Source organism: Pseudonaja textilis, chromosome 1 (genome assembly GCF_049901715.1).
Source record: "Pseudonaja textilis isolate UNSWEBS1 chromosome 1, rPseTex1.2, whole genome shotgun sequence".
Classification (NCBI taxonomy): domain Eukaryota; kingdom Metazoa; phylum Chordata; class Lepidosauria; order Squamata; family Elapidae; genus Pseudonaja; species Pseudonaja textilis.
This window is the reverse complement of record NC_141990.1, coordinates 56,101,282-56,125,576: the sequence shown is the minus strand read 5'-3', so window position 1 is coordinate 56,125,576 and position 24,295 is coordinate 56,101,282. Positions and strand designations below refer to the sequence as shown.

Here is a 24,295-nt window from a genome sequence, read left to right as displayed (position 1 = left end):
AGATCTGTGTTCGAGGGCCGAACCAATTTTATAAAAGCCCATTATAAAGGGCCCATTATAAAATGCAGCAAATTATATATAAGAATCATTTACCTGTTCAGTGGGAGAAATCCAGTCTGTCTTGGGCTTGAACAAGTGCACTGAAATCTGGCGGAATATCTGAGGTGGCTATGCGAAGGACAGCTGAGTGGTGGTCATCAGTGATAGAGGATCTGTGTCTGGATTTGTTGAACTTCATCACTGAGAATGTCTGTTAACATATGTAGGTAGATCCAAAGAGGACTAGAATTTTCAGAGCATGTTTCCTCACGTGTGGAAAGTTCTCCTCTTGAGTGATGAGTAAAACTCAAGCAGTGGGACAGAACTAAAGTGCGCTGCCAGAAGTGTGTCAGACTGCAAGTCAATGAGTTCCATCTGAACATCACTGGGTGCATTATCCACATTGCAGCTGAAGGGAGAAGAAACCATGTCCATTTCACTCTCAAGTGTTTTGAAGTCTTGAAATCGCCTTGAAAACTCAGCATGCAGTGCTTCTAACATGGATGAGTACCTGTGGGGGTGATCAGCTGATGGTTTGGCTTCCTTCAGTGTTGGCATGTGAGTAAGAATATTGTTCCCCATTTGGCTTGAGAGAAGCTGCAACTTTCTCATGAAAGCCTTCACTGCGCTGTACATTTCATGCACAAAAAGGCCCTTGCATTGCAGTTTGACATTCAGGTCATTCATCCAAGAAGTCACTTCTACAGAAAAACTAAGGTCTGCCAGCCAGTCTGCATCTGAAAGCTGAGGGATGTCATTTCCCTTGTTCTCACAGAAGTTCCAGATCTCCTCTCTCAGGTCCCAGAAAACTTTCAGGACTTTTCCCAGGCTCAGCCACCTGACATTTGTGTGGTAGCTGATGTCACGATGTTCAGACTCATTTTCCTCCAATAGTGCAACAACTGTCTGTGATTCAGTGCTCTTGCTCTGATGAAGTTAATGGTTTTAGTTACAACATCAACAACATGGTTCATTTTTAATACTGACCTACACAAAACTTCCTGATGTATAATACAATGCAAAAATGTCGATTTCTGCTCAGGGTTAATTTTGGTAACTGTATCCTGCATTCTCTTCAAAAGTCCAACATTTCTCCCCGTCAGATTTGGACAACCATCTGTTGTCACACTACAAGTTTGTCCCATTTCAGTCCCAACTTGTCTAAACATGCATTTACTTCTGTTAGGAAATCACTCCCTGTTGTTGTCCCTTTCATTGACTGCATGGCTGCCAGTTCCTCCATTATTTTGAAGTCTGCAGTGATCCCACGTAAGAAGATGAGTTGCTGGGCAGTATCTCGTACATCGCAGCTCTCATCCAGAGCCAGGGTAAAAAAGGAAAACGTAACTGCTCTGTTCTTCAGCTGAAACTCCAAATTTCCTGCAATGTCCTCAACCCTTCTCGTCACAGTACGCCAGGACAGAGGGATGTTCTCAAACGCACCCTTTTTCTCTGGACATATTAGCTCAGCAGAGTCCACCAAACACTCTTTAATAAACTCTCCGTCAAAAAACGGTTTACTTCGTTTAGCTATTTTATGAGATATGACATAACTTGCTTTGGTAGCTGTATCTCTAGATGTGCTAAGTTTTGTAAAAAGTGTTTGTTGAGTTTGCAGCTTGGATGGCAAAATCTCTGACTCCTTGCTCGCTCTTGGTCAGACAAATTCCTATATTTATCCTCATGTTTGGTCACATAGTGGCAATTCAGATTATAATCTTTCAACTGTACCACAAACTAAGCAAACGGCTTTGCCTTCGACTTCCGTAAATAAATATTTAGCAGTCCATGTCTTGTTGAAAACACAGCATTCAGAATCAACTTTCGTTTTTTTAATGTGAGCCGACATTTTTGGGGGAGCTTAGTGGGAGAAACCCCTCCTAAAGAATATTAACCCCCGCTATACTACAGATCCAATCCCAGGTTCCCAGATAACCTTCGTGCAAGGGGCGCCGCTTGGGGAATGAGAGAGAATGAGCCAGAGAGGAGAAAGAGGAGAGGCAGGCGTGAAGCGAGGCGAGGCGCACTGGAAAGAGGCGCTTCGTGGCCTACTAATACTGAATCTAAAACTTGATCGAATTCCTCACTTTCTGCTGAGCCCACATAAATGATTTTCCATTCCAAATCTACATTGGACAAAAAAGACTTTTAAATAAAACGTTCAAAATTTTGGTCTTCCAAACCACCATCTCTTTGAACTTGAAAACAAAAAACCCTAATACTTAGCTTTGATCAAATGAAGCTCTTACAACCAAATGCTGAAGTCAGTGGCACTTACTAAAAATTAGCTGGGTGGGGAGGGTAATTGAAGTTTCAATTTTGAATTACAGCAAGCAATTCTCCAACACCATTTCCTCCGCTCGAGGGGGAAAAGAGAAGGCAAGGAAAGGAGCTCTTTGCCCGCCAGTTAAGTCTCAGTTTGCAAGGCTTGAACTGACTCAGTGATTTTATTTCGCTACCGAGGTTAGAAAAAACTGGAATTGCTCCCGAGCTGGCAAGGTCCGATCACTGAAGCGCTCTTCCAAAAGAGCAGCTTCCGGAAGCAAAGTAACACCGCGGCTGCTCCTGCTGACTACTTTCCACGCTTTCCAACCGTGAGTCCCAGGAGAGAACAAACAGCAAACCGCGCTCAGGGGCATCCAAGCCCACCTAAAGCTAGGCCGCTGCTGATGGAGCCTTGCCCTGCCTTGGTGCCTCGTTTCCCGGCTCGGGGGTCCTGCTCGGGTGGTACTTTAAAAGCCTGCTCCCAGCACCTGAGCAATTTCCCAGCATCTTGCAGCTTCCTTTTTCCTCGCGGGAGCTCGCGCCTGGCCCCGAGCCACATGGCGGAGGGGAAGCCCGGAGTGCCACCAGGTCGCCTCCTCCAAGCAGCCCGCCTGCCCGCCAGGCAGAACCCTTCCCGCTCCTCGGCGGGAAGACGCTCCCACCTGCAAACTTTGCCTTTGCAAAGTTTAAGCCTGGAAGCCTCGGAAACCCGAGCAACTTCCCAGCAACTTGTGGCTTCCTTTTTCCTCACGGGCCGTAGTTTGCCCACCCCTGTTATAGTACTATCCCGGGCCCAGAACTCTTCCACATCTTCATAAATGATTTTGGAGTTAAGAATAGAAGGGATACACATAAAACCTGCAGATAACACAAAACTATGGAGCTTACTAAAACCACAGAAGATAGGGAAAAGAAGGCCAAGAAGAGACATGATCACAGTCTTCCAATACATGAAGGGATGTCACAGGGTAGAGAGTGTGGAGTTAGCAGCCATGTTTAGATAACAACCAATTGGTAGGAAAAATAACACAGAAAAATCCAAACTTGAAATAAAGAGGAATTTCCTGACTGTGAAACCCATTATTCAGTGGAGAAGCCTGCTTTTTGAGATCATGGACGCTCCATCACTAGAAGTTTTCAAGAAAACATTGAATAGCCACTTGTCTTAGATGATATAAAGATTCCTGCCTGAGGCAGGAGATGGATCAGATGACTTCCAAGTTCCCAACCAATCATATGATTTTGTGATTTTATGAGTTCAGGCTTAAAAATCTTCAGTTCCAGGCTACAAGTTGCCAGAATAGTACTTGTAAACAGCTTTATTTAGTTGGCTCTTCCAGCAACTGTTTCTTCATTAGACTCAGCATATTTGATTTTGGATTTTGCTTTTGTTGACCAGTAGCCAATTCACCCCTAGTCAATTCAGGCTGATTAGTCAATCCTGGAAGACATATTATTATATTAAATTGTTGATGTAAGCAGCTTTGAAAAAGGCAAGCTGATAAACAATCTTAGATGAAATAAAACAATGTGATTTAATATCATTTGCTGTTGGAAATATAACTTTCTAATTGCAGATCTGATGGTCTTCCTATAAAGTCCATGATTAAATTCATGTACTTGATTTAATTTTCAAGTTAACAAATGGAAGATTGGGTTTTGAAGCTTTGTTAAAACTGCTAAACAGTACAAAAAGCAATATTCTGCAGAATTGTTAAAATCATTGGAGCTAAAATTACACTGGCATTATGTAGACAAAATCCTATTAAATGTCTACCATTAATGAGTGGTTTGTAAAGTCATTTGAAGTTGCATGATTGGAAAAAAATGCACACACTTAGTTCAGTGAAAAAAATTTCAGTTTTACAATCACATTTTTTCAGACACAAAGGCTCTAGAAAGACCCATCAATTTTACTTTTCTTCAGTTATTCTGTTTCTTTCATTATAAAATTTAAACACATACACACACACCCAAACAGTAGTGCCTGAAAAGTTAAGTAGACTTTCAATCTCTTCAAGTCTCATTGTGTATGTGTACATATATCCAGGACTTACTAAACCATGATTATTTATTTATTTTACAGCTTTTCTATACCCATCCAACTCACATACAGGCAGAAAGAATAATGAACTTCAAATCCACATTAAAACAACAATAATACTTGGATGGTCATCCAGCACTTACAGTATAGGCCAAAGTCCTGACAAAACAAAATGCTTTTTAGGGCTTTCCATAATGAGAAATCTAAAGATGTCATGCACATCTCTGGAGCTACCATATTCCAGAAGGTTGAGACTCCTAAAAAAACAAAGATCATCCTGTGATACACACACCCTTTTCTCTCATGAGAGTGGGACCTTCAACAGATACTCTATTTTTTATTTATTTATTTATTTTGTCAAATGCTTACAATATAATAGAAATAAGAATAAACATAAATTTAAATACATGAAATAGGAACTAATAATTGGGGACAATAAGACGGGGATGGTAGGCGCAATTGTGCGCTTATGCATGCCCCTTACAGACCTCTTAGGAATGGGGTGAGGTTGATAGAGGGTAGTTTGAGGGTAAAGGAGTGGGGGTTTGAGCATGTGACAACAGAACCAGGTAGTGAGTTCCAGACATTGACCACTCTGTTGCTGAACTCTTTAGAGTTTAGGGGGCATGCATAAGTGCACCAACATGTCTACCGTCCCTGTCTTATTGTTTCTTTTATTTTTCTTATATGTATCCATGTACTCATAACTATGTTTATACTTACACCTATGTTCAGATCAGAAGGGAATATAATGCTTGGCAAGGCATGCCCTGTGAGATTCTGGCATCTTGGCTTTACAGTCATAACCAACATTTAGATAGATGAATGGCTTCAAATTCCCCAAATTCATCTGATTTGTGAATGCCCACTCCACTCCATGGCCATCAGAGGCCTTCCTTAACCATTATGGGTGAATTGGAAACATGAGACACTTTGAGACCAATGATTACTTAATATAATGAACAAATTAGTATGCTCCAGTGAAAATGCCTAATATAGAGGTGCTGAAAGATTGCCAAGACAAATTCCTGCAAGTGTGTGTATCCACACAGAAGCTTAGTTAGAGCCAGGGCTTAGCCCAAGGACCTGTTTTGTCTAATACTTTTTCTAATACAGTAACAAATGAAACAAAATACCTCTGAACCTTCTTTTCCTTGCATACATGGATTGTAAGACTAATTTCTAAAGACTGAAAGCTCACCATACGCATGTATAAGTTCTATTTTTAGTAGTGCATTTGAGATGACCAATTCATCTATTCTCATTTTTATTGCATTTACTATACATTTTTCTACAGACTCAGCACAGCACACATGAAATTTCTATGTGGATCCCCATGAAATTTCTATGTGGATCCCCTCTCCAGAATTATCATTTCAGTCCATCAGAATGTTTCACTAATATGCTGATCTGGGATCTCCCAAATAGCTGGGATGGGTCTCTAAATTTGACAACTTTCAGACTTGTAGACTTCAATTCCCAGAATTCCCCAGCCAGAATGGCTGGATGAAGAAATCTGGGAGTTAAAGTCCACAAGTCTTAAATTTTCCAAGTGTGGGACTTTTGGGTGCTCGTCATCGGAGTTGGAGAAGAATCCGCGGTTGTTTGCGGTTTCGTTCTGAGCTCACTTGTTGGAGCGTCCCAACTAAGACCGGAACCACCCTGGAGGGGTGGTGAAGAAAGTGGGAATCACTTGGAGGGTTGAAGGGAGCTGCATTTCCCCTCCCTGAGAAGAAAAACTCATTCTGAAGACAAGTTGCAGCAGTGGTCTAAAATGGCCACCATGAGGACAGGAAGCAGTCCGGGAAACTAAGACTGTGCTGGAGTGGTGAAGAAGTAAGTGTGAACCAGGTGAAATACATGGATTTTAAGGTACCCCAGAATTAAGAAACAAAGAACTATTTTGGAGGAAAGTGTGTAGAGGTGGTGACAAGAGAGAATGGGAAGGAAATTTGAATTTATGAAATTGGTTTGAACTATTGCAACAAATTAACTTGGAGGAGAAAATTCAGAAGAAAATATTTGACCACAAAAGGCTTGGAAATTAAATTGGATAACTATTGGACTTTTGGCACTAAATAGGCATAAATAAATGCTGGAATTGAATGTTGTTGAAAAGAAATAATAGCTAATAATTGGAATTAGTGAACTTAATAGAAGCTATATAGCAAAAAAAGGGAAAGAGTGAAAGAAAGAGTGCAATGTAGAAATAGAACTAAGACCGCCACTTTGTGGTACAGGAAAAATTTCAGTGACTTTTTGAAAAGTGCTTGGTCTTTTTTAAAAAAAATGGATTTTGGAATTTAAAAGAAAATAAGAGAAACTCCATCATAAAAAAACCCTGAAAAGTGATACCAGAATATTACAAGGGGAAAGATATTTGAAAAAACTGCTTTTGGAACCATCCAGTAACTTTGGGAAAAAGTTGGAAAAGGACCTAACAGAAAACCTGGAATCAAAGACTTATGGATCTCGATTGTTGAAAATAAATACAAAAGATGCTGGTTGAAATAACATACTGGAATTTTGGATTGCATACATTTATTGAGGAAGGAGGGGGAGGAGCTGACACAATGGGGAACTATTTGTTGAAATAAGACTGGATATACAAGATATGAAGATAATGATAAAAGTGAGTCTGGAAATGTGCAGCAATATACTGTATTACAGAAATTAGAAATGGCGATTCAGCTTGAAGAAGAACAAAGAGAACTGGGGCAGGGGGGAGGAATTAAACAAAGAGGAAATCAGTTTTGAAGATCAAGCAGAGCAACGATCCTTTAAGCAGGGTAAAAAAAAGACTTAAAATTAAAAATTTATGGTTTCATGTGACAATGAAAAGGGAAATGGTTCAGAAAATGGAACAAAGGAAAGGGAAAAAGCAGAAGAGGGAAGTACAGAAGAAAGATCGAGAGAGGGAGGGGGATAAAATAAATAATTGGAATGAGAAATGGAGGGAAATAATAATGGGGAAAAAGAGAATTAAGAGAAAGGATCAGAAAATAAAGAGAAACAGGAAGCAAACCAGAATTTAAAAAAATTACATTGTTAAGAGGATGAGAGATAATGGGTAAAAAAGGATAGGGAAGGAGATTCTACAAGGTAATGTGTTATGATATGTAAGAAGAAGTATTGAAAATAGATAAGATTGGAACTGATATTGGGTTTTTTTCTCTCTTTCTTTTCTCTTTCTTTCTAAAGATTACCGCTGTATTAGATATGGAATTTAATGAAATAAATATGGAAATGAGAATTTACAATAAGAATATTAAAACTGATAATCAGCAATGTACAAACTATGAGAATCATTACAGAAAGATTAATATCAGTTTCTATAATTAATTGATTTGACTAATAGTTTTGTAATGTATAGATGATTTATAAGGTGATTGAGAAAATACTGTGCAGAATCTGATTTAATATATGTGTATATCTGAATGTAGTAGATAGGAAAATATTGTTATTAAAGTAGAATGAAGATGGTAAGCTCAAATTAACAACTAAAGGGGACAATCTTTAGAACTAATAGAATAAGGACTGATAAAATTGCAAATATGACAAATAAAGATGATATGGGTAAAGATTATAGAAATGAGACAAGAACTTTAGATAATATTGTAAAGTAAAATATAAGAATATCCTAAGAAAAATGAAATAAGATATGAACTGAAATTGGATAAAAGAAGCTTAATGAATTTATTAACAATAAGTACTAATGAAATATGGAATTGAATAAGTAAGGTGAATAGGTAACTATGGTCATGTTTGTACTGAGATGTAAAAACTTGGAACCACACTGCTTGCCAAAAGAGAGGCTTTTTTAATTTAAAAAATAAAAAATAAAAGAAGAAATTGAATAATGAAATTATATATGTTTAAATAATATGTGATTGGCACTAGAAGAAAGTATTGAAATATTGAATGATTAAACAATGAAGGATTATAATTTAATGCAAATATGTGTATCAAGAGATACGATTAATGTCATTATTTTTGTTTGCACTAAAATGTATGATGCATAGATGCCACATTGTTTATGCATTGATGTATACGCAGATTAAAATAAAAAAGCTTGATTATAAAAAAAAAAGTCCAAGTGTGGAAACACTGATCTAGAACAATTCAAAATAGATATAATGATGTAAATTACGCTTTTAAGGGCCATTGCTTAAATAATAACTGATATGGCATATACATAAAAAATGAACTTCCTAATGGAGAATGCTTGCTTACAAAAAGTGCATATCCTAGGAATAATATTTATAAAAATGTAATGAGTTAATCGAGATGTACATAAGAAGGATAGAAATATTTTATTTGTCAAATTTATAACTAGCTCAGACAGACTTTGTATTTAACAAAATGAGAAATTCTAGTAAAGTAAATTTGACAGCACTGGCCACTTTACAGTACTAGAACCATACTCACTTAGGTTCAGCAAGGTGTCCATATGATGTGCCATCTAAATATCTGGATAAGCATCTGTAATGCTACACAAAGACTGTTCAGCTGCAATTTTTTCATATAAGTTTGCTTATTTGCTGGGAAACTTGTTCAGAGATAGGATATAGCATTTGACACATTGATGGCAAGAAAAAAAAAATCTTTATTATCTTCCTCTCACCTGTAGACTAATATAATATTTTTTTTAAAAAAAGAGTTTATACAAACAAATTGTGCATTCTTATGAAACTGTTCGATAGCTACCTGGGGAAAGTTCATCAGTCCTTGATACCCAACTTGTTATTCCTAGTGGTTCATAAATCATAATCTCCTCAATTTTCATTAAACAGTATCTTCATCATTTCAGGATTTTAATAAAGAGGAAAAATGGCAATTCTCAAGGTATAAGAATCTTCTAATGGCTTAATCATCTTACGAATAAAAGTGGATGGGAAGGGATAGGTGAGTAGAGGGAAAGCATCCAATTAATAATAGTGAATGATAGATGTTTCTGCTTTGTTTTTATTAGTTCTTCCATCTTATATAAAGGCTTTTTGATTGGAGCTCCAAGTATTGCATTCCAAACAATTGAACAGGCCTTGTCAGGTAGAGCTAGGGGGAAGAACTAGATTCCATTTAATTTTAAAATAAGTGTCCATTAAAATGTAATTAAATCTGGTACTGTGGTCACTTGCCATGTATTGAAGAGTTTAAAAATCATACATTAAAATTACAATTTCAAGCCTTGAAGCTAAACTCAGATTTCTGCACAGCAGTACATAAGGTCTTGGAGTCACAAATTGGTTATTTTTAAACTCACCAGTCTATTGACAATAGTGTGCTTCAAATCTGCTTGTATGGATGGATGTTAATACCATACTCATACTTCACAAGGAAGAGTATTGGTTCTTTTGAACTATGGTGTTGGAGAAGACTCCTGAGAAGAGTGTGAACAGCCAAGAAAACAAACCAATGGATCACCAAATAAGTGATCCAGAGTTCTTACTCAAAGCATAAGTAATCAGGCTCAATTATCTTACTTCAGACACATTATGCTCAATGCAGAAGACTCTGTTACTGAAAAAGATGGAAGGGATGAGAAGAAGGGGATGACCAGCAGCAAGATTGACAGTTTAAGTCATACTGGTGATGGGTATAATGTTGGAAGACTTGAAAGATCAGATTAGGGACAGGTTGTCATGAAGGAAATCAATCTGTGTGATCACTAAGAATCAACACCAATTCGATGGCACATAATCAATCAGTGGCAAAGGGTGTGATGTGATCTTAATTGAAGATACTTTCCATTGCTGGGAATCCAATTCTTCTGTAAGACATAGAAGAAACCAGATTACTTACCAAGTATGATAGCTGGGGTGGTTGTTGGTGGTTGCAAAGTCATGTCCAACCCATCACGACCTCATGGACAACATTCCTCCAGACCTTCCTGTCTTCTACCATTTTTTGGAGTCCATTTAAGCTCACACCTACTGCTTCAGTAACTCCATCCAGCCACCTCATTCTCTGTCATCCCATTCTTCTATTGTCTTCAATCTTTCCTAGCATTAGGCTCTTCTCCAGTGAGTCCTTCCTTCTTATTAGGTGGCCAAAGTAGTTGAGTTTCATCTTCAGGATCTGGCAGTCAGGATTGATCTCCTCTAGGACTGACTGGTTTGATCACCTTGCAGTCCAAGGGACTCACAGGACCATAGTTAGAAGTATATAATATAATAAAAATTCCAAGTATATACAATATAATTCAAAAATTCAAAATATATATAAGATAATATAAGTGGGGAGACACAGTCAAAAAGGTGTCTTCAGTTTTTTCCTGAAACTGAAACACAGGTACCAAGATTGGTTCCCCTGGAATATGGGTAGTTAAATTGGTTCCCCTGAGTTATATATAGTTGGCAAGTACATTTAGTTCTATCTGCATTTTCTCTTATCACAAATCAAAATGGGGTTCATAAGTGCTGTAGATACAGAATGGAGGATTTCCTGACACAAACTTTTTAAAAAATCAGTGGAAATCCTCTGAGAACCATTTCCATAATCAAAACAATTTCCATTTCTAATAATTATGCTGGAACAGCAAGCAGTACCTGATTAGATCTGAGCCAAATCAGCTTAGAGAAGTTTGCATCAGAGGTGGTATTCAGCAGGTTCTGATCAGTTCTGGAGAACCAGTAGCGGAAATTTTGAGTAGTTCAGAGAACCAGCAAATACCACCTCTGACTGGAGATTTTACAGTATCCTTCCCCCGCTATGCCCACCAAGCCACGCCCACAGAACCGATATTAAAAAAAAATTGAATCACACCACTGGTTTGCATGTTGAGGACAATTGTTGTGCTCCCTTGGAAATCATTTCAAGTCAAGGAATCATTTCAAGTCAAGGAAATCATTTCAAGTCAAAGCATTTCTTAAGACAAATGATTTGCACACCCCAGGCTGCAAACCAAAAGGGATGTTTCTCACCTTCAGATTTCCCTTTCTCTAAGTGAAATTAGAATGGATGGATGAATGCATTATGTCACTTTTAAAAAATATGTTGCTGTCCTGGGCTTGGGTTTTTTTTGCGGGGGGGGGGTGTTGCTTTTTTTTGTAATTGTGCAATGAACTTGTACCTTGAGAGGAAGAAAAGTTGCAAGAACTGAATGAATCAATGCTGAGTGCTAATGTGAGAGTTGCAGCTTGCTAAAATGCAATGGATCATTTGTCAATTCGAACACATGTGTGCTGCTATGAAATAGAAGCTGTAACTTCTAGGTTGGAAAATTGTGAATTCTGACCCTAAACCACTCCCACTCAGATGCCAGCTCCTGCTTTTCACCTTAAAGATGTTAACTATGACAAAGGTAGACAGAACAAATGTTTTATTTATTACATTAATTCCGATCTTGCTCTTAACTGTTTATAAATCTAGAAACCAATGCATCAAAACATTCACATTGTAAGACTTTTTGCCTCAATGGTAAGCTCCCAACAAGAACTGGCCAATGCTGAGAGCAAAGTTTGCCTTCATTAAGAAGCAATTTGCTTGCAAAATATGCTTATAATGCATGTAACAAAAACTCATGGGCTCTATTGCTGATGGGATAGGCCCTCTGGGCTGCAATGATTGACAGTTCAAAACCAGCAGAAGAAGCACTCAACTTTTTATTATATACTATTTGTCTGATTTCCAATTCCCATTTTCCCTGTGTGAGAAAAAGCAGATCAGCAGTAATTAAGAGCAAATAAAAAAAAATAGCAGGCAAGGAAATGATTAAATATCTTCTTCTTTCCACTTTTCTTTTGCCCAGTCTCCCCAGCTTTGCAACCAGATGAAGAAACCATAAGATTGGAGGTACATATATTTGCATTTGCAACATAACTCTACATTTTCAAGTTTATAATGAAGATGGTATTAACACATGGTTCCAGCATTTATCATTGGCCTGGATGATTGTAAATCAGGAAAACATGACAGAGAAATCTGGTCACTAGCAATGAATATCAGTGTGCCCAGAAGAAAGGCTTAAGAAATCGAGAGCACCAGAAAGCAGGCACAATAGGAGAAATGGATGCAAACTAACTATAACGTGCAATAAAGAAAAGATACATAAATGTTTTTAGTGAAAAGAAGGTAGCCAAGTAGGTATGTACATAATAGGAATGGATGCACAGAAATCGAACAGAATAATAGAGGGGACCTGGGAGGTCTTTTAGTCCAAACCTGTGCTCAGGCAAGAAATCCCAAACCATTTCAGACAAATGGTTGTTCAATCTCTTATTTAAATCTAGCAGTGTTGGAGTATTCACAACTTCTGGAGTTGTTCCACTGATTAATTGTTGTAACTGTCAGGAAATTTCTCCTTAGTTCTAAGTTGCTTCTCTCCTTGATTAGTTTCCATCCATTGCTTCTTGTCCTGCCTTCTGTTGCTTTGGAGAATAGCTTGACTCAAGGGATGGGATTCTACCAGTTCTCACCTATTCACTAGAACTGGTTGTTAACATTCTAAGCAGTTTGGAGAACTGGTTGTTTGAAGAAATTACTGGCCTAATCCTGTAAGGAAGGCAGGAAGGAAACATTCTGGTGTTGCTTACAGAAACTGCCTCTCCATTAACCCTTATTACATTCTTGGCAGGACTAGACTTCCTGTCTCGGAACGTCTCTGGAGTTCCCCCCCCCTCCTTTGCTGGTACTTTGCTTGTGTGAAGTGACCATTCAAAGTTACAATGGCACTGAAAAAAGGGACTTATGACCATTTTTCACACTTACAACTGTTTCAGCATCCCCACAGTCATGAGAGGCCAGGAGAGGAGATGTGTGCCTTGATGTGAGTGATATTGAGTTGGCCACGCCCAGCCAATAACATTTAATGGATAGGTGATTTATAAATATGTAGCCATGTCCACCCAGTCACATGATGTCCACGCAGTCACATGACCCAGTCACAAGCCACTTCCACCTAGTCACATGACCACCAAGCCACGCCCATCAACTAAGCCATGCCCACAGAACCAGTTGTTAAAAATGTTGAATCCCACCCCTGCTTGACTCCCTCTTCTTTGTGGCAACTCCTTTAGATATTGGAATCTCTTTAGATATTGGAACCTCTTTAGATATTGGAACCTCTTTAGATATTGGAACTCCTAGTCTTCTTTTCATTAAACTAAACATTCCCAATTCCTGTAACCATTCTTTATATGTTTCAAATAGTTTGGCGGTTATTTTATAAAATCTGAATTACCAGAGGAATGGAAAGCATGAGGCAGAAATTGCTCATCCACAGCTATGAAAACTTTTTGTCTAGAGGGAATTTTACAAAGACTCACATGCCATTTTTAAAATTCTGTGTGTGTGCCTTTGAGTCAGTACTGATTCTTGGCAATTGCCTGGGTAAGTCCTTGCAGTTTTCTTGGCAAAATTTTGGAAGTGGTTTACTCTTGCCTTGTTCCTAGGGCTAAGAGACCAGAACTGGTCCAAGGTCAATCAGCTGGCTTTTTGCCTAAGGTAGGATTTGAACTCATGGTCTTCCAGTTTCTAGCCTGTTGCCTTAACCCTTACAAAAAAACAGGCCTTGACATGCCATTATTAATGTTATTATACAGAAAAATTTGAAACCATGGTTTTCACTTCTTACCAGGCCTTCATGCACATTGAGTTCTTCCCAATAACCTAGGATTTCATAGTATATGCATGGATCCAAGCTCTGTGATTGAGTTATTATTATGAGTCAGATGTGTCGCGTTGAGCGACCGGTCTGTTGTTTCGCCTTTCTGGTTGATTGCTGAATTCCTCTCAGAAAATAACCCTCTCCAGGGTGAGATTTAAAGTAGCCCTCGCAAGGGCGAGACAGTGGGACCCTCGCAAGGGTGAGGCCAGGCAAGACTCACAAAAGAGTGATTGCCAAGCAAGCACAAGAAATAAAACACACAAAACACAAGAAATCTTCAAAATGAGGCAACTCTTTGAGCCTGGGGGAGATGGGATTCCCTGGCTGCCCTGGAACAGATGGAAAATGTCCGGGCCTCTCTCCTTCTCCTGCTCCCTTCTTCTGCTTCTCTCCTCCCCAGGCTTTTTGCTGTCCTCTTTTATTGTGCTAATTCAAGGGAGGGGGTCAGAGAGGAAATTTACAGAAAGGTAAAGAGATACAATGTTAATCTTTTTGACCAGTTTACGTGACATGAGTCACATACTCTATAAGCTGCTATAGACAGGCATATCTTATTTGAATACACATTCTTTGTCTCTTTTATTAACTCCCTTCTTGTCAGTGCTTTGCTTTTTAGCAAGATTTCTTCCTGTGGAAAAATACAAGACAGAACCAAGGTAAAATAGTCACAATTCCTCCTTTCTTTATTTTTTTGTGCTCATGACTCTAGGTAGAGTTCTTTCTCTTCCAGAGTAGTCTCACAAAGGTGGCAACAAGCCCTTCGGTTTGTTGATGCCTTGCAGAACCAACTCATACGAGGAGAAGTCCTCATCCCCAGTCGTGGCTGGACCTAGTTAAGAAATTTTCTTTGGGAGAAAAGAAGTTATTAATGTCTATTTCCTCCTCTGCCTCTTGGTCAGAGTACCATTCAACAGCGGTTTTTGACCAGATCTTTTGATTCAATGCTGGATGTAAGAAAGCTAACTGTTTTTGAGTATTGTTAATTTCATTGTCAAGTGTTTTCAAACGATCCTTCAATAATTTTAGTAAACGTCCTATTACACATGGACCAATAGTACATGCAAGAAGCAATAACACAAGAGGACCTATTAAGGCTGATAATAGTGTTGTTAACCAGGGAGAAAAATTAAACATGCTTTGATACCATGACTGTCCTTGAAATATCATAATTAGACATAGATATAGAAAGACGAATTGTAAAAATATTCCCTTCATCTCCTTGAGCATCCCACTGACGTCCTCCCCAGGTAAACCCAACCATCCATTGTTTTTTTGTAAGTGTCTTTCCTTTTGCAGTAAATGTGATTCTGAGTGGATTTAGTCTCTGTCCACAACAAGGCATTGAAGAGCAGGGAAGATGTTCTTGAGCACGGGTAATATGAATATAGTCATTTTTGGTAGGTGCTTCCCACCAGATATGACCTGTGGATACACAACTCCATTTTTACAATATCTGTCAACTACCCCACCATGGCAGCACGAGAAGCACCAGTACTGTGAGCAGGACAAAAATATAGTCTAAAGTTGTGAATAGGTGCTGGAGAACAGGAGCCTTGCTTGTCCCATATATCAGCTTGTAGTTCTTTATCTGCAATTTTTTTTACTCCTGTCCCCATTTCAGCAAAATCCATGAAAAGCTGACCATGGCCATCTAGTATAATTAGTGGTGGTGTTTAAAATATTTCCTTGAAAATCAAGGATAGTCCAGGTATATTTTTGAGGTTGATGTTCATTTGTAGAAGGTTGTATGCTTCGAGGAATGCGATGATAGCCAAATCTTGGAACAGCACGAGATGCAGACCGCTTAGAGATGGAGTTGTCAGCGATGAAGACAGGATACCCAAGATGGCGAGCTCGAATGGGAGCTGTAGTCTTACGATGAGTGTCATCAGGGATGAGGTGGCGTCTTCGCACGACAGGTGTTTTGTAGTGAACAGGAACCCAGGAAGATGAATGATGCAATATGCATTTGGTGACATCACAGGGTGGAAAGCAGCAACGAAGATGCCATTGCAGTTTGTCTCAGGAAAAGTTGTCTCAGAATTAGCTTGAGATGGCAATGTAGGAAAAGCAGAGGATAGTGGAGGAGATGCCAGTGAAGGAGTGGAAAGTAATAGAACAGTGTGATTAAAGTATGTGTGATTGTGAAAAATCCTAAGCAAGAATAAGATCCTATAGTAGATAGAGTAACATGTATAGTTAAAAATATTAAACAAGGAGAATAGTAATAGTGAACAGTAATGTCAGAAGTAGGCGAAAGAAAGCTACCATTGTGTTGGAAAACATAATTACATGTAGAAAGGAGATTATCTTTAAAAATAAAGGTAACAGTGTCAGCAAGAAAAGTAAAAATAGCATCAGGAGATGCCCTGAATTGAGAAAAAGACAGGAAATATTGATATCAGAAGAAAAATTAGAGTTAGAGTTAGGTTTGCCATGGTAAGGTCTGACACAGCGAGCAGGAACCCAAAGCACTCGATCAGGAAGTTGGACAGCAGCGTAACCTTTTCCCCAGGTGATGAGCTGTGCAGGACCTTTCCATGCAGGATCTGGAAGCTGTCTGAAATAAACAAGAGGGACGGGAAGAGGAACTACTGGCTTGGTGAAGTGGCGAGAAGCCGCTGTGGAAGAAGGAGAGCCAGTAAGATTAAGAAAGTTAAGAGAATAGAGAGTAATGTTCAAGATGTTTTGTAACGCCGGGAGGTTCGGGGGCCTAAGCCTTTTTCCCTATTTGCGATCAAGGGCATTTTCAGAGTTTGGTTTGCCCTTTCCACAATAGCCTGACCTTGGCTATTGAAAGGTATGCCAAATTTATGTGTGATAGCCCACTTATGGCAAAACTCAGCAAAGGAGAACTGACATAAGCAGGACCATTATCTGTTTTGAGAATTTTGGACATCCCAACGTTACGAATGACCGAATACAGTGATTAATAACATTTTTAGTAGCCTCTCCTCTTTGTAATGTTGCCATAATAAACCCTGAATATGTATCAACTGATACATGAATGTATTTCCAGGGAGCAAAGGGAGGATAATGAGTTACATCCATTTGCCATGTATCACAGGCTTGAGTACCCCTAGGATTAACACCTTCAGGGATACCTTTGGCCTGCAAGCTACATGTTGGACATTGTTGAATTATTGCTGTGGCTTCTTGATACGTAATCCCAAATTGCTGTACCAAGGCCTTCTTATTTTGATGGAAATAGTCATGACTCTCCCCAGCTGAAAGCTGTTGTGGAAGAAGGAGAGGAGGCCATAATTTTACAAGCCTCATCTGCCATATGATTGCCTTCTGCCAGGAATCCAGGCAATTGCTGATGACTTCTGATATGAGCTACAAATAAAGGTTTCCCTCGCTTTTTCAGCAGTGTCTGAAGCTGTAAAAAAGTGTCATGAGAGAAGGAGGGGTAACAGGAGAAATATATGCATGAAAATATGAGCAACCATCTGAGTAACATACATGCTATCAGATATTACATTTAAAGATTCCTGTGGAAAAGAGACAAGGCCAAAGAAAAAGCAGCTAACTCTGCTTGTTGTGCTGAGTTCTGTGGGGCAGTTAAACGTTTGTTCCATTGAGCATTTTCACACCATGCACATGCTCCAATATTTTTGAACCGTCAGTAAAGACAGTTAAGCCTTCCTTCAATGGCTGTTGGACAAAAGGTGATTGTAAAACAAAAGGAACTGTCTTCAACACCTGCAGTCTTGAATCAGATGGAAGGTGGCATGACACTTGGCCACACCAATCTTCCAATGCATCCTGCAGTGTTGTGGAAGTCTGAAAAAGAGGTTCCCATTGACTAATCTTAAAAGGAATATACAATGTAAAAATATCCATTCCCATCAGGGCTTTGGTTCTCTTGCGCCTTTTTGTATAAGAAAAGCCATTTGTGCTGCTTTAGTAAAAATAGAGGTTTTTGGAGTATGTGGTAGGTGTAACCATTCCAAGAAATGAAGATTTTTGCATTAGACACTTGAACAATTATTGCAGTCAATAGTTGATGAGTGGAAATAATAGCAAGAAGGTGGTGTGTCTGCAAGTGCACGGTTTACCCATTGAGTTGCTAGGGCTGTGTTTACTTGCTTTAAAGCTTCTAGATGCTGAGCTGAAAGATAGACCTTATCTGCAGGATTCTTTAATCCTACTAGTGCTTGAAAAAGCGGTGATAGTATCTGTGTGGTTAGAGCAAGATATGGTCTAGCCCAGTTAATAATTCCCAAGTACTGCTGTAATTGAACCAATGTGGTTGGCTGTGGAAGTGTGAGTGAAGGAATATGTGGAGATGCTGAGGAAGCTAAAACCTTGTGACCTAAATATTGCATTGGGTAGTGAGACTGGATTTTTCAGGTGCTATATGTAACCCTGCTTTTGCTAATGTGGTCAAGAGGATCGAAAAAGTTTTTTGTACCGTCCCCTTTGGCCCATCAGCTGCAATTAAGATATCATCCATGTAATGATATACAAGAAAATTAGGAAATTGAGATCTATAAGGATGCAGAGCCTCATTGACAAAATATTGACACATAGTTGGTGAATTAAGCATACCTTGTGGAAGAACTTTCCATTGATACCTAGATGTGGGTTTAGAGTTATTGAGTTCTGGCACTGTAAATGCAAAGATGATTCTATCCTTTTGTGCCAGAGGTATAGAAAAGAAACAGTCCTTTAAATCTATTATAAGGCAACGATCTCCTATTGCAGCCAATGCAAGATTATTAAGAGCAGAAGAATCATATAAGTAAGGAGCTGCAATCACACCCTCTATTGTAAGAGAAGAATTGGGAATAAGCAAGACAGGTGTGGAAGGAGGAAGAGGTTTGAAAAGCGTTGCAGAAGAGTAAAAACAGCACCAGGATCATCATACACAAGATCCTCTAACAATACCACAGGAAAAGTTGTGGCAGTTAGTTCAGCCTTTGTGGCGGGGCTAGCTGAAGACCCCTCAATTAGTATTCAGATTGCCACACAACATATTGTGCTGGAGTCATAAGCATAGAAAAAGCATTTTCCAATCATACAATAACATAACTGTATTAGCTGTAACCAAAGAATCAAGTATTCCCTAGTAAAAGGAGAATGCAATCCATAAGTTGTAACTGCATCTTTTATATTTTCAAAACTTTAAACTCAATGTTACTATGAACATTGCCTCTCCCCCAGGGATGATAGTCATAGGATAAGCAGAAGGTTCTTCTGTTTCTAAAGATAGAGGTGATGACAAAAGATTGGTTATGATTCCTCCCATAGGATTCTTAATAGGAGAATCAGAAAGAGAAGGAAGAGGAGGAGGAGGGGGATGAGGGGGAAGAAATATCTGAATAAGGAGGTGGTAAGGAAGAGTTTGATTCCAAACGAGCTGCAAGAGGCTTAGAAGTTTTTGAATTAGAAGAGTGGGAGTCAGAAGAAACAGGAGAAAAGGAATTTTCAGGAAGACTAGAAGGAGGATATATAATTGTAATAGCAGCCATTATTGCTTTCCAAGAAATAAGTATATCCATGGGAGCTCTGGGAACTTTATGTAAATATTTTCCTAATTTTTCCCAGTCAGAATGGTTAAGAGTTCCAGCAGATGGATAGGCTGGACAGTGAGCCTCAATATAAATTATAAATTTATTTAAAGATTTCTTAGAAATAGGGTACACAGTGGTACCATTGGTTTTTTGAAAGGAATTAGCTTTCTTCACTAGATTATAAAGTTCGTCCCTATGCCCTGACGAAACTTGAGAAATCGAGGAGCCCATTCTTACCTTTTTGTCGACGTAGCCTATTCCAGGCGAATAAGAATGAGGTGAAGAAGATGCACTTCTAGACAAAAGTCACACCTTGGAACCTGAAAGGCGAAGGGATCCCAGACGATTAGAGATCCCGGACGAGCCCCCAGCTGTCGCGTTGAGCGACCGGTCTGTTGTTTCGCCTTTCTGGTTGATTGCTGAATTCCTCTCAGAAAATAACCCTCTCCAGGGTGAGATTTAAAGTAGCCCTCGCAAGGGCGAGACAGTGGGACCCTCGCAAGGGTGAGGCCAGGCAAGACTCACAAAAGAGTGATTGCCAAGCAAGCACAAGAAATAAAACACACAAAACACAAGAAATCTTCAAAATGAGGCAACTCTTTGAGCCTGGGGGAGATGGGATTCCCTGGCTGCCCTGGAACAGATGGAAAATGTCCGGGCCTCTCTCCTTCTCCTGCTCCCTTCTTCTGCTTCTCCTCCCCAGGCTTTTTTGCTGTCCTCTTTTATTGTGCTAATTCAAGGGAGGGGGTCAGAGAGGAAATTTACAGAAAGGTAAAGAGATACAATGTTAATCTTTTTTGACCAGTTTACGTGACATGAGTCACATACTCTATAGCTGCTATAGACAGGCATATCTTATTTGAATACACATTCTTTGTCTCTTTTATTAACTCCCTTCTTGTCAGTGCTTTGCTTTTTAGCAAGATTTCTTCCTGTGGAAAAATACAAGACAGAACCAAGGTAAAATAGTCACACAGATGTTTAGACTGGGTTTGGCATTTTTGTCCACCAATCAATTCTTTCCCAAGACCTGGGATAGGCAAATGTTTTTCTTGAATGGTGTTTAAGGTATTGCTGCAGCATGTAAGCTGTTTCAAGTAAAGCTGTCCTTTGCAATTGACTTATGATTATTTTGACACTGTTGATATTGTTCAAGTTGTGCTCCAGATGTTTTGAAATTGCACCCAAAATGCCTGTTATTATGTATGTTTGTTTTCATTTGCCACAGTCCTCCTACTTTTACTTGCAGGTCTTTATATTTTGTGATTTTCTTTAACTTTTCCTCCACTATTCTACTGTCTCCAGGTATTGTCCACTATCCAGACTTTTCTGTCTTTCTTATCAAAAATTGTTAGGTTTGGGATGTTACTTGGCAAGTGCTTGTCTATTTGAATTCTAAATTCCCAGAGCATTTTGGTTTCTTCATTTTCTATAACTTTGTCTATTTTGTGGTTCCACCAGTACTCAGGGGTGGAATTCAAATTTTTTAACAACCGGTTCTGTGGGTGTGGCTCGGTTGTTAGGCATGGCTTGGTGGCCATGTGACCGGATGGGTGTGGCTTTGTGGTCATGTTATTGGCTGGGTGTGGCCAACTCAATATCACTCACATTGAGGCACGCATCTCCTCACCTGCTCTCTCATGACTGTGGGGATGCTGCAACAGTTGTAACTGTGAAAAACGGTCATAAGTCCCTTTTTTCAGTGCCATTGTAACTTTGAATGGCCACTCCACACAAGCAAAGTGCCAGCAAAGGAGGGGGGAAAAATTCCAGAGAAGTTCCTGAGACAGGAAGTTTAGTCCTGCCAAGAATGCAATAAGGGTTAACGGAGAGGCAGTTTCTGTAAGCAACACCAGAGTGTTTCCTTCCTGCCTTCCTTACAGGATTAGGCCAGTAATTTCTTCAAACAACCAGTTCTCCAAACTGCTTAGAATGTTAACAACCGGTTCTAGTGAATAGGTGTGAACTGGTAGAATCCCACCCCTGCCAGTACTTGCTTGCAGATAAATTGTAGCAGGCCAATTTGCTCTCTTTGGTATTAAGTAACCCTTCATGGTATACAAGCTTCAATGCATTTTCTTCACTATCCTTCAGATATTCTTTCTTCATGGTGTATGCACTTACATTTTGTGTCCACCTATGCTTCTTGAAAAATTGCTTTATTGATTTATTTATTTATTTACTTACTTACTTACTTACTTACTTACTTACTTACTTACTTAAAAATTTATTGGCTGCCCATCTTACAACAGGGAAACTCTAGTCATCTTACAATCATAAATGCTTTATATCAGCATGATATTTTGCAAGTAAATGTTCCATTGAACTAAGCTCAACTGTAGTTGACTTAATGGATGTATCCATTCTTGGCAGAATATTTCCACTACTTTTTCATACAACAGCCCAGTCTAGCCTACAGTCCCAGTATTCTTTATGGCCTTCCACTCAGTCGTCCACAGGGAGAGGGTTTTTTTTATTAGATCAGGCAAGATTTTTTTATTTACTTGGCATTTTCATTGCATTGTAATCCACTAAAGAGAAAATGAGTCCCCTCTTAGTCCCTCACATATATATATATCAACATTTTGTTGTAATTTTACTATTCTTATATTATGTTTACAATTCCTGGCCCTGAAATCCAGTTTTGTAAGTGAAGGACACAGCAGAATTTAAAAAAAAGAAGAAACATAAAGAGCTCACCCCCAGTCTCTTGCAAGGTTACATCAAAACAACATTGCAGAAGATGAATACATTTGCTCAAGTATTATCTGTACTAAGGTTGTAATAACCATATAAGTCAGTAATAACACAAAACCCAACATTTGACACCTGTGGGATAAATGTTTGCTGCTGTACCTTAGAATGCAGTACACTTGCTTTCAATATATTTTTATCCTCTATTCTCTATTTATCATTGTAACTAATAATTACCTATAGAAAAGGATGCAGAGGTGATGATGGGCCAAAAAACAACAACACCCCATCACCTTTACGATATTTGTTTCTCAGATTTTTACAGGAAGATATAAATGTGTTGCAGTGAATAAGAAAAGCTACATTATAATAACCAAACAAGGATAGGAAGGAAAATTTTCAAAACGATGCCAGTGCATTGCTTATCCAGAAAAGAAATTTTGGACAATCATAAACATCAGATGGAAATCTAAGAAGACTAAATAAAATCTATCCCTATTATTAGCAGGTATGGCCATACAATATTCTTTTTTTTTCTGAGTTCATAAAGCAAGCCACCATATTTATTGTAGGTCATTAATCTTTTTTCATAATGTGGGATAACATGAAGAGCCCATGGGTTTGCAATTTTATCACTGTCAATAATAGTATCATCATTTTGTTTGAATTCCAAACTAAATCACAAGGGAATGCTGGGAACCCAAAAGGGAACAAGACAGTGAATTTTCCAAGTACTGTGGCATGTGTCAGAATGAGTAAAAATGGAACGGTAAGATGGGGGGAAATGGCAGTGATGTAGATGTTCTGAAATGGAAAGCACAGATAGATGTCCAATTTTTCTTTTAAAAAGGACTAGATCCAGAAAGCAAGCAGCTTTCTCTACAAAGGAAATGTTCTCTTTCATCTTCAATATGAAAGATCTTTCTATAGGAATTTTCTGAAGTTCACATTAGGGGGCAAAACCATTTTGCTTCACCAGTTTTCTGCTCAAGTACTTCCCTAAAGGCTAACACTGGTTGTCATGTAACAGAGAAAAAGAAGAATGGAAATCAAATAGGCTTTTCTCTCTCATGCTTTCAAAATGATTTCCTATACAGTATTAAATTAAGGCTGCAATTCTATGGGGAAAAAGTCTATGTGTGGAGAGGAAAGAGAGAGAAAGAGAAATAGCAATTTATTTTCTATGTAATTTACAGGATTATCCCTATATATACATCCCTTTTTTTAGACACAACCAAATTCTGGTGTATTTTCATATGTAGCATTCCCAAACATATGCCGATGTTTGCATTTTTCCCCTAATCAGGAATGATGAACAACAAGAACCTGCATATTTCTGCCACATAGGCTGCATCTGAGTCTCTTCTGGCAGATAATATGTCAAAATAACACCAATTCATGACAAGTTTTATTTATTTATTTATTTATTAGATTCTTGTTTTTTTTCCCCTTTATCTAGAGAGAGCCATGGTTAGTTAGCACAGCATTGATCAAGCATTGAGAATCAAAATGTATTCCCAGCCTTTTGAATCTACAGGCAAGATGGGGGCAATAATGCATCAGATCATTAAGGTTTAGTGCTGATTCTGTGGTTTCCTTGAAATCTCAGTGATTCACATGAGGGTATATTTGTATATAGGAAAACATGAGGAATGTTACTGAAATCTGACTGGCTTTATTAAGTGGTTAAATTCATGCAGTTTAGTAAAAGCCAAATTACCTGACTTAACTACTGACTTTGGGGCAGTTCAAAAGGAATAAGTAATCAACAGTATCCAAAACATAGTTAATTTTGTTAATTAATTATTAGTGCTAACCTTATTGTTTAGTGTCAAAATTATCAAAATGAAGTAAAGTTTGACTAAACAAATGAAGAATACTAAATGAAGAAGTTCATGTCTATGATGATAGAGCTATCACAATGCTGTTGATTCAAGTTAGCAGTCTTTGGTGTGTTTATTGGGAAGGCGGGGTGTTGCTGTTATACTTTTTCTGTTTTTTTTTATTGTTTTGACATTTTGAGTTATCATCATCATTATTATTTTGCATGTCACCAGAGCCTATACATGGGAGGGAGGGAGGGAGGGAGGGAAGAAGGAGGGAAGGAGGGAGGGAGGGAGGGAGGGA

General features: G+C 38.7%; 1 protein-coding gene across 1 annotated transcript; it reads right to left on the bottom strand.

Moving 5' to 3' along the window:
- Positions 1-306: 306 nt before the first annotated feature.
- Positions 307-21,583, bottom strand: LOC148127627 (general transcription factor II-I repeat domain-containing protein 2A-like). The gene is made up of 3 exons (XM_087930514.1): positions 21,468-21,583; positions 1,217-1,622; positions 307-966 (listed from the first exon to the last, which is right to left on the bottom strand). Exons 1-3 carry the CDS (start codon positions 21,581-21,583, stop codon positions 307-309), a joined length of 1,182 nt encoding a protein of 393 aa, XP_087786640.1.
- Positions 21,584-24,295: the final 2,712 nt, after the last annotated feature.